The 9,587-nt window shown below is 38.7% G+C and overlaps 1 protein-coding gene across 3 annotated transcripts in view; it reads right to left on the bottom strand.

Moving 5' to 3' along the window:
- Positions 1-9,587, bottom strand: part of LOC124161257 (NEDD8 ultimate buster 1-like) — a 36,968-nt gene continuing 27,381 nt past the window's right edge. For all 3 annotated transcript variants that reach the window (XM_046537543.1, XM_046537541.1, XM_046537542.1), the window contains one exon: positions 1-815. In XM_046537543.1, the coding sequence (XP_046393499.1) occupies positions 729-815 (87 nt within the window). In that variant the 3' untranslated portion in view covers positions 1-728. The remainder of the gene's footprint in view (positions 816-9,587) is intronic.

Below are 9,587 nucleotides of genomic sequence, written 5' to 3'. Positions count from 1 at the left end.
TGAACAGCCATTATATTTACTCTCTTCAAAATTTTCACAGCACTATGCAAATACTGGATGTCCAGATATTATTTAGACAATAATTTCACAACCAAAAAATACATAAAAGAGTTACAGATGGTGAGAAAAAATTTCATATTTAACTTAAAGCACCGTAAATAACAAAAGACGACACATTTTCATTGCATGAATTACTTCATCACAAAAAATTGAAGACTACATCTCATTCAACACATCATTGTGTATTAATACTTAAAACATCATAAACGAACAATGAAGTAACGAACAATATAAAGCATTAAATAATCTTTGGGATTGTATGTATATAAAAATATCAATCCAATTCATAAATAGGATAAAATTTTTGACTATATTGAAAGACATGAAGTTTTTGGTAAGAAGAAAGAGAATTGGCCAGGCTGTCAACATACAGAAAAAATACCTCCATTTTATGAAATCAATGGACGGGAATTAAAAAGGCTTTCAATATTCTGTACACTACCTATCAGTCTTCGTTAAAGAAACTCTTATAAATTAGTGAATGAAAACTTTTTGTACTTCATTCAAACATTAAATGAAATGTTAGGCACTTGAAGGAATTTACTGATTACTGGTGGAGCATCCTCCCTCGTCCAGTGACAATAACTCTTTGTACTCCCGAAGAAATTGTGCCTCCAGCACAAGAGTTAAATCTAAGTGGTCTTCTTCATTAGAGGACAAGCCTTCACTCAGTCTTCCAAAGGCATCATCTTCCTCCTTGCGTTTCCTTTCCCATGAACTTGACCCTTCGTCGGAATCACTTGAACAATCATCATCTATAAGGAGACAAATGGGCATAAAAGATAGATGAAAAACAAATTTCAAAAGAAAAAGATAACGAAAAAGATAAAGAAAAAGATAAAAAGCACACCTTATAAAACGAAAAACTGAAATTAATGCAAATTAACAGCATGGATAAAGTGATACAACTTTAAAGACAAATTGAGCCAGAGATAGGATACAATGCTAAAATCTCAGTGCAGCAAGAGAATATACTACAATTGAATAATCAGAAGATACATCTGAGCAATGGTAAGACTTACGATACGGAATGTGTTGGAGATATAGTAACAGTTGATGTTTGTAAACAGTTTGTTATCACCATTGTTGTTCTAGTTTACGTGCCTTTCAAAAGTAAAGAAAAATAAAAGGCTGAGCTACCGAAAAGAATAAGCTGCATTCTTTCTGCGCAAAATCCAACTGGTTATGGGCCCAGAGGTTACGCAAGGATAAGAGGAACGCAGTAATAGAAAGTAAAATTGTGAAAGAAGAAAAAGAAACAGAATCTGGACAATTTAATTTTTCACGATGTCATTGGATGCTCATAGCGAAAGAATAACCGTCCAGAAGCTAAATGATAATAATTATCAAGCATGGAAGTTCAAGATGAGAATGGTGTTAATAAGAGAAGGTACGTGGAAAGTAGTTGATGAAGATAAACCAGACAAATCCGAGGCGGGATGGAAAGGAAAGGACGAGAAAGCACAAAGTACCATATCCCTTAGTGTCGAGGATGGTCAGATAATACACATTTGTAAGTGTAAAAGTGCCAGAGAAATGTGGTTAGAATTGCAAAAAGTGCATGAAAGGGCCAATTTAAGCAATAAATTGTATCTACTTCGAAAACTTTATCAATCAAAACTTAAAAAGGGTCAATCAATGCAAGAATATATAAAGTCAACATTAGAACTAATCGAACGTTTGTGGAGCATCGGAGAAGAAATTAAAGATTTTAATATAGCTGCTCTCTTGCTTAGTGGTTTGACAGATGAATATAGCACCCTTGTAACAGCCCTTGATACGCGTCCAGATGACGAACTCACATTAGAATGCGTAAAAGGAAAACTGATTGATGAATTCACGCGTAAGAATGAGTCCATAATATGCGATGAATCACGCAACCTGCAATCGGAATCAGCTTTGAAAACACGAAAAACACATGAATCCAGATCGGAAAGAAGTAATTATAAAGAGACTCGCGAGTGTTTCGTTTGCAAGAAACGGGGACATTTAAAGAAGGATTGCAGAATATGGAAAGCAAAAATGAAAGAGTTCAAAAAGGAAAAAGACAGTCACGAGGCGCGAGGTGCTACAGATGCCAGCCTGAACGCATCGTTTGCTACTGCGTTTTGTTCATGGTACGTAGATTCGGGCGCTACGAGCCACATGACAAATGATATTGAATTCTTTACAAGAATTCGTCGAAATAAAGAAGGAAAGGTAATCGTTGCCAATGGGGAATTCATTGCTATTGAAGGGACAGGTGAAGGATACCTCAATTGCAAGATATCTCCGACAGAAATAAACAGGATACTATTCAAGGATGTTCTGTATGTACCTGATTTGCGAGGCAGCCTACTCTCGGTAAAGAAATTAGCTAAAGAAGGTAATGTGGTGACTTTCAAGGAGAATGACTGCATAATTGATAAGAAAAGCACAATGCAAGCTGTGGGAAAGATTGATGGTGATCTTTATAAATTATCATGTCAAGAAATGGCTAATTCTGTGAAGTTTGGGAATCACCGGAATTGTATTCATCTATGGCATAGGCGGCTTGGACATAGAGACCCAGTTGCAGTGAAAAGATTAATTGATGATAAACTTGCTATAGGAATAGAAATTGATAACTGCAATAAATTCTTGAGGTGTTGGGACTGTGTAAAAGGAAAATTATCGAAGAAATCATTTCCCAAAACAAGCAGTTATAAAGCTCAAAGACCCATAGAACTCATTCACTCAGATATTTGTGGTCCAATGAGCACAGAAACTCCAGGGAAGAAACGTTATTTTCTCACATTTATTGATGATTACTCTCGTTACACAACTGTATATCTGCTACGCTTAAAGGAAGAAGTGTCAATCAAAGTGGAAGAATATGTTGCAGCAGTTTCTACTAAATTCGGAAGAAAACCGAAAATTCTGCGAACGGACAATGGCGGTGAATAGGTATATAGGAAAGAAAACTCAGGATATTTTAAAGAAAGAAGGAATTGAGTTTCAGACCACAGTGCCATACAGCCCTGAGCAGAATGGAATAGCAGAAAGAAAGAATCGTTCTCTAGTTGAATCAGCTCGATGCATGCTGCTAGATGCGAATTTGCCAAAACAGTATTGGGGAGAAGCTATCATGACTGCATGCTATTTGCAAAATCGCTTGCCCAGTAAAGCCATTGATAAAACCCCATATGAGCTGTGGACTGCTGAAAAACCTGATCTTCAGCATATACGAGTACAGTGGAAGCCCCTTATAACGAGTACGGGATATAGCGACAAGCTCGAATTAGCGACAGCTACCCAAGGAACCATTTTAAACCCTATGATTTAAATGTAAAATAAATTCGTATTAGCGATAATGGCTCGATTCCTCTCTTGCGCCATTCGTAATTACGACAGGTTGACTTTTTGACCACGTGCCACATCTCTGGAATTCAATGCTTTTAAAACGGCATTTTTTCCGCCAACGTCGACGTCCACATGTTCCGTATTCTCCTATTCTTCTTTCCATAATAAATTTCTCGAGTACAAATTTCATTGCTCTTTTGTCATCTCCCTCCCACGCCTCCGCAGTGAGATTAAAAATTATTCCGCCCGTCTGCTTGCACCATGGCTGGTAAACGCAAGTCCTTGGATTTAAAGACCAAAATGAGAATTATTGCAGATTGTGAAAGTGGAGAGTGTTCAAAGAGTGAAATAGCGAGGCGATTTGGAATTAATACATCGACATTGTTCACTATTTTAAAGAAAAAAGAGCAAATTCGTTCGGCAGTGCTTAAAGAAGGGCGTCCAAGCACCCAAAAACACCTGCGGCCCGGAGAGCATCCGCAGCTAGAAACTGCTCTATTCTCGTGGTTTTGCCAGCAAAGAGCCGCAGGGATTCCTATCACCGGCCCAATGATGAAGGCTAAAGCTGAGTATTTGTGTGAGAGGCTTGGTGAAGACAATTTTAAGTGCTCGGATGGATGGTTTGCACAATTTAAAAATAGGAAGGGGATATCCCTTCACAAACTATCCGGTGAATCATCAAGTGTTGATGTTAATGCTGTGGAAGGCTGGGCTCTGGTCCTTAAAGACTATTTGGACAATTACAGCCCCTGTGATATTTACAACGCGGATGAGACGGGCATATATTTTTAACCTTCTCCCGGACAAAACTCTCGCCACTCGAACGGACCCCTGCAAAGGAGGGAAGAAAAGTAAAGACCGCGTAACTGTTCTTTTATGCGCCAATATGGATGGTTCGGATAAGTTAAAACCGTTCGTGGTGGGGAAATCCGCCCATCCCCTATGTTTTAAGGGAGTTAAAACTCTCCCTTGCACTTACGAAGCAAATAAAAATGCTTGGATGACGGCTGCTATCTTCACGCAGTGGTTATGAGCGTTTGATGCCAGGATTGGTGAAAGTAATAAAAAAGTACTATTATTCATTGACAATTGCCCAGCCCACCTACCAATAGAACTAAGAAACGTTAAAATTGTGTTATTGCCACCTAACACTACGAGCGTTCTTCAGTTCCAGTCAGCATTCATATCAAAAAGTGTGCGCTACTCCCGCTAGAGGTCTCTACATCCGCTGATATTGCGTCTGATTGCGTGAATCTCTACGAAACATAAATATTGCTAACAGACAGACAAAGAGTGGACTTCATTTATCATTTGTCCTTCTATTTATTTGAAACAGTTTTTCACCCTTTCCACCGAAGATAATTGATATGACTAATATGCTTTTAGATGCCGTAATGCTGTTCGGTTTCATGATTCCGATAGCATTTGAGTCGGCTGATTTGAAAAACGTTAGTAAACCATTCATACAGGCAGACTTGAAGCATAAGAAGATTACTTCCACCTTCATTCCGCCGTTAACCTGAAAAAGATAGAATTGCAATGCTCATGTGGAACCCTAAAATTTTATCACGCTCCTTTCGTCATCCAATTGCAGCAGTCACCCATCATTTTCATTACTACTCGGAAAGATAGAAGGTATGAATTTTTTAACAGATTCCGAAGTTTTAGCATTTAATAGTCTGATGCATAGCCATAACTGGTAGTTATGACATGTATATTTGGAGCATCCAAGAAATAAGGATAATAACAGCTCATAATGCACAGTTCAGTACGAGTGAGTCTGAAGCTGGGACTTTTAAAATCGACTTCTTAATGCCTCGGCTCATAGCATCCTGCATAATTACATATGATTTGATCATAGATTGCATGTGAATATGATCATTAGTGAATTAAATGTTCAAAATAATGATTTAAAACGGCTATCATGCTGCAATTTTCGCCTCTCAGCAGAAACAGCCGTGGTGACGCCTGATGAGTGATTTTTTTGTGACGATGTGATTGCATTCGGTAACAACGACAATTCACTATAGCGACAGATTTCTCTGTTCCCAACAGCTGTCGTTATAAGGGGCTTCCACTGTATTTGGAAGCAAAGCTTATGCTTATCTTCTCAAAGAAAAACGGAGCAAGTGGGATTCACGTGCTCAAAAAGGAATTATGGTAGGATATAATGAAACGTCCAAAGGTTACAGGATCCTACAACCCAGTACGAATAGAATTATCATCAGCAGAACTGTAGTATTTGATGAAAATGTTACAGATAAAGAGGAATTAATCAAGGATATCGACCTAGAATCATCTGAGCGTTATACATACCTGGATGATAGGTTGATGAGAGAAAGAGAAATACCAATCACCAAGATAGATGATAACACCAAACTGGAAATGGACAGAACAGATCAGCCAGTTCGAAAATCATCAAGAGAATGCAAGGGGGTGCCACCAAAATGGTTATCATACACTTAAAATTAACCCAAAGCCCGATCCAGAGTCTTTAGAAGAGGTAATGGAATTGCCTGCAAATGAAAGAGAGGAGTGGATGAAAGCCGCTGATGAAGAAATAAAATCTCTCGAAGAAAATAAAACATGGATTTTAACTAAATTGCCTGAAGGAAAACATTCCATTGGATGCAAATGGGTGTTCAAAACAAAATATGATTCAAATGGAGATATTTGTCGACGAAAAGGAAGACTTGTTGCAAAAGGTTACTCTCAAAAATATGGAAAAGACTACGATTCAACCTTTGCACCAGTTGTAAGACAAAGCACCTTTAGAGTCCTTATGAGCATAGCAGCAGTACGAAGGCTGTTTGTCCGACAGTTTGATGTGAAAACAGCATTTCTTAATGGCGACATCGAAGAAGAATTATACATGAAACAACCACCGGGCTACACAAAAACCACTGAAGATAAGCTAGTTTGCTAGCTTCAAAAATCAATAAATGGACTGAAGCAGTCAGCAAGAGCTTGGAATGTCAAAATAAATGATGTTTTGCTTGAAAAATGATTTCAGCGCAGCCTAGCAGATCCATGTCTTTATACGAAGAATGAAAATGAGAAAAGGATGTATATTCTGATTTATGTAGATGACCTGATTATAATTCATGATAATGAAGATAAAATTAAGGAACTAAGACAAATGTTGAATCATCACTTTGAAGTGAAAGATTTGGGAGATGCAACTAACTATTTAGGAATACAAATCCAGAGAAAAGAGGATGGAAGTTTTCAGTTAAATCAGAAATCCAAAATAGATGGAATATTGAAAAAGTTCGGGATGGAAGATGCAAAAGGTGTATCTATACCGATGGATCCTGAATACCCCAAATTGAAAGGAGAGAATGATGCCTTGCCAAATAATGGCAAATATAGGGAAGCAGTGGGGGCACTTCTGTATATTTCAACAACTACTAGACCAGATATTTCTGGAGCAATGAGTATTCTCTGCAGACGGGTTAGTAATCCCAGACAGCGAGATTGGGAAGCTTTAAAGAAACTAATGCGTTATCTCAAGCAAACCAGTGATATGGCATTGAATATTTATGCCTGTGAAGATCTTAAATTGACTGGATATGTAGATGCCGACTGGGGTGGAGATATACAAGATAGGAAATCTACAAGTGCATATATTTTTAATTTGGGAAACAGTGCAATTTCCTGGTCCAGCAGGAAGCAGTCTTCTGTCGCTCTGTCTACAACAGAGACTGAGTATGTTTCTGCAGCATCTGCCAGTCAGGAAGGTGTTTGGCTACGACAATTACTGCATGATCTGGGGGAGGTGCAGAATGAACCAATAATAATCTATGAAGACATCCAGGGATGCATTAAAATATTTTCAAATGAAAAATTTAGTGCCAGAACGAAGCACATCTATGTCCGGCACCTTTTCATAAGAGATTTAATGAAAAATAATGTTATTCAGCTTGTTTACTGCAGGAGTGAGGACATGATTGCTGATGCACTGACGAAGCCACTTCCAAAAATAAAATTTGAAGAATTAAGGAATGGAATGGGCCTGACGACATAAGCTGTTAAGTGGGGGTGTTGGAGATATAGTAACAGTTGATGTTTGTAAACAGTTTGTTATCACCATTGTTGTTCTAGTTTACGCGCCTTTCTAAAGTAAAGAAAAATAAAAGGCTGAGCTACCAAAAAGAATAAGCTGCATTCTTTCTGCGCAAAATCCAACTGAATGAAACATAAGGGGGCAGAGGTTGTAGAAAAATGAGGAAGATACATACTATAATAAAAGCTATTTTAGCAGGATAAACATACGCTGAAGATTGCATATTACAGTTCAACCTCGATATAACGACACCCCACGGTGCACTAATGAACACTCGCTATAGCGAATTGTCGCTTTACCGGAGGTGGAGCAAATAATAGCCAATATACCTGTTGCGAACAGATATACAGGAACAGGAGTGGTGCGGCGACAGATAAACATCTATCCGATAAACGTAAGCATAAATCCAGACAAAAGGCGATGTTTTTTTGGATCACTAAATTTCCTTACTCAAATAACGACTAACTATTCAAACAATTTACAAGCGCCGCACTGAATAAAAATCATGCAGAGCATTGTTTCGTCAATCATTATATTTATCGAATGACAGTTTACCACATAAATTTGAGACTGAGCACTCCATTAACTTCATTTCTAACAGATCGCTAGCAATTACAGAGGTTAAGGAGTCTTGATGAAAGTCTTCCGGCAGTGAAACCCTCGCTATGGCAAGAGCCAACACCGAAAGGGTCTCGTAAAAACGAATTTTTTAACACTCTTATTATACGGTCAATTGACGGTGCATCGGCTATCTCTCGTAATAGCGGGGGTGTCGCTATAGCCCGTACTCGCTTTAACGAGGTTCTACTGTAATTCAGTTTAGGTAGAGGTACCTAATTTCTGAAAGCCACGATAAAATGATAAGAGGAGCAAACTTTAATTGGTTCAATGAACATTTCTGTTAGTTCTGTTTCGGCTCTTTCTTGTGATCTATTTAAGTTTGATTTTATTTTTTATATTCATCTTCACCATCCAGAAACAGCACATTGCAGGTCTTTACAGCAAGGGAATCCAATAAATGACAACATAGTAATGACAACAATCAAAAGCATCCATGCCCTAGACAGGGGCAATTAAACTAAGCGGGACTCAAACTCAAAAATTTTGGATGGGCAGGCAAGGACTACCCCTTTTACTGAGGCTGGCAAAAAGTAAGGCACCCAAGAATCAAATCCAGATAAACTGCTTGTAAGGCAACTATGCTAGCCATTACACCAAAAATGCCCAATTAACCCTTTCGCGCCGGACCTTCGTTGAGGGAAATTCTTCCTCAATACAAGTCTCTTGAAAGTTTTCTTTACTCCCCTGTACGAAGCTTTTTCGCGTCGACTGAAGGCAGTGGTTCCCTCCCTAACCATGTTTGGACCCAACTCAGCGGGGCGCCGATCCCTTTCCTTCGGCCTCTGTCCCAGACCCTAGAAGGATTAAAAGCCCCTTCCTAGGACGAGTCCGCGGTCGCTGGCTAAAATATTAATGCAAAATATATGCAAATATTTGTTGTTCGCATCGATTTTTTACATTCAAAATGAATTTTGTGTTTTTTTACTGAGCGTGCAGAAATTTTAAACGAAGTTCTAACGTTGATATAGACGGATTTAGTATATTTACTAGTTGGTCTATAACTCCGTTGATATTAATGTTAGAATTTTGTTTGAAATTTCCATGTGGTCAGCAAAAAAAGATGAATTCATTTCTAGTGTTGGATTTCAAAAGTAAGCAACAAATATGTTTTGGCAAAAACACTGCAAATAACAGTAGTTGACTGCGCGTGGAGGGGATAGGAAAGGGTCGACCTGAGCGGCCGAAGAAGAGACTGGGCTCTCGCTAAGGTGGATCATGAGGGGCGACCGCGTCCGTGGGTCTATTGAGTCTGCCACGGTCACTTTTTTCGACCTGTGCCGCAGGGGCGCGGCATTCATTGCTTAGGTTAGGAAAATTAATGCCGCACAGGTGTGGCATTCGTTGTTTATGGAAGAAAATCCTCGCCGCACAGGTGTGGCATTCGGCATGAAAGGGTCGACAAGTAAAATTTAGATCAAAACCAGAGAAAAAACTTAGCTTGAACTTTAATATCAGCCAAGCTACTTGTTATTATAATGATAGAAATTAGCACCTTACATAAAACCTTGGCACTTCATTG

This window comes from Ischnura elegans, chromosome 6, assembly GCF_921293095.1.
Source record: "Ischnura elegans chromosome 6, ioIscEleg1.1, whole genome shotgun sequence".
Lineage (NCBI taxonomy): Eukaryota > Metazoa > Arthropoda > Insecta > Odonata > Coenagrionidae > Ischnura > Ischnura elegans.
This window is presented reverse-complemented; position numbering and strand designations above follow the sequence as displayed.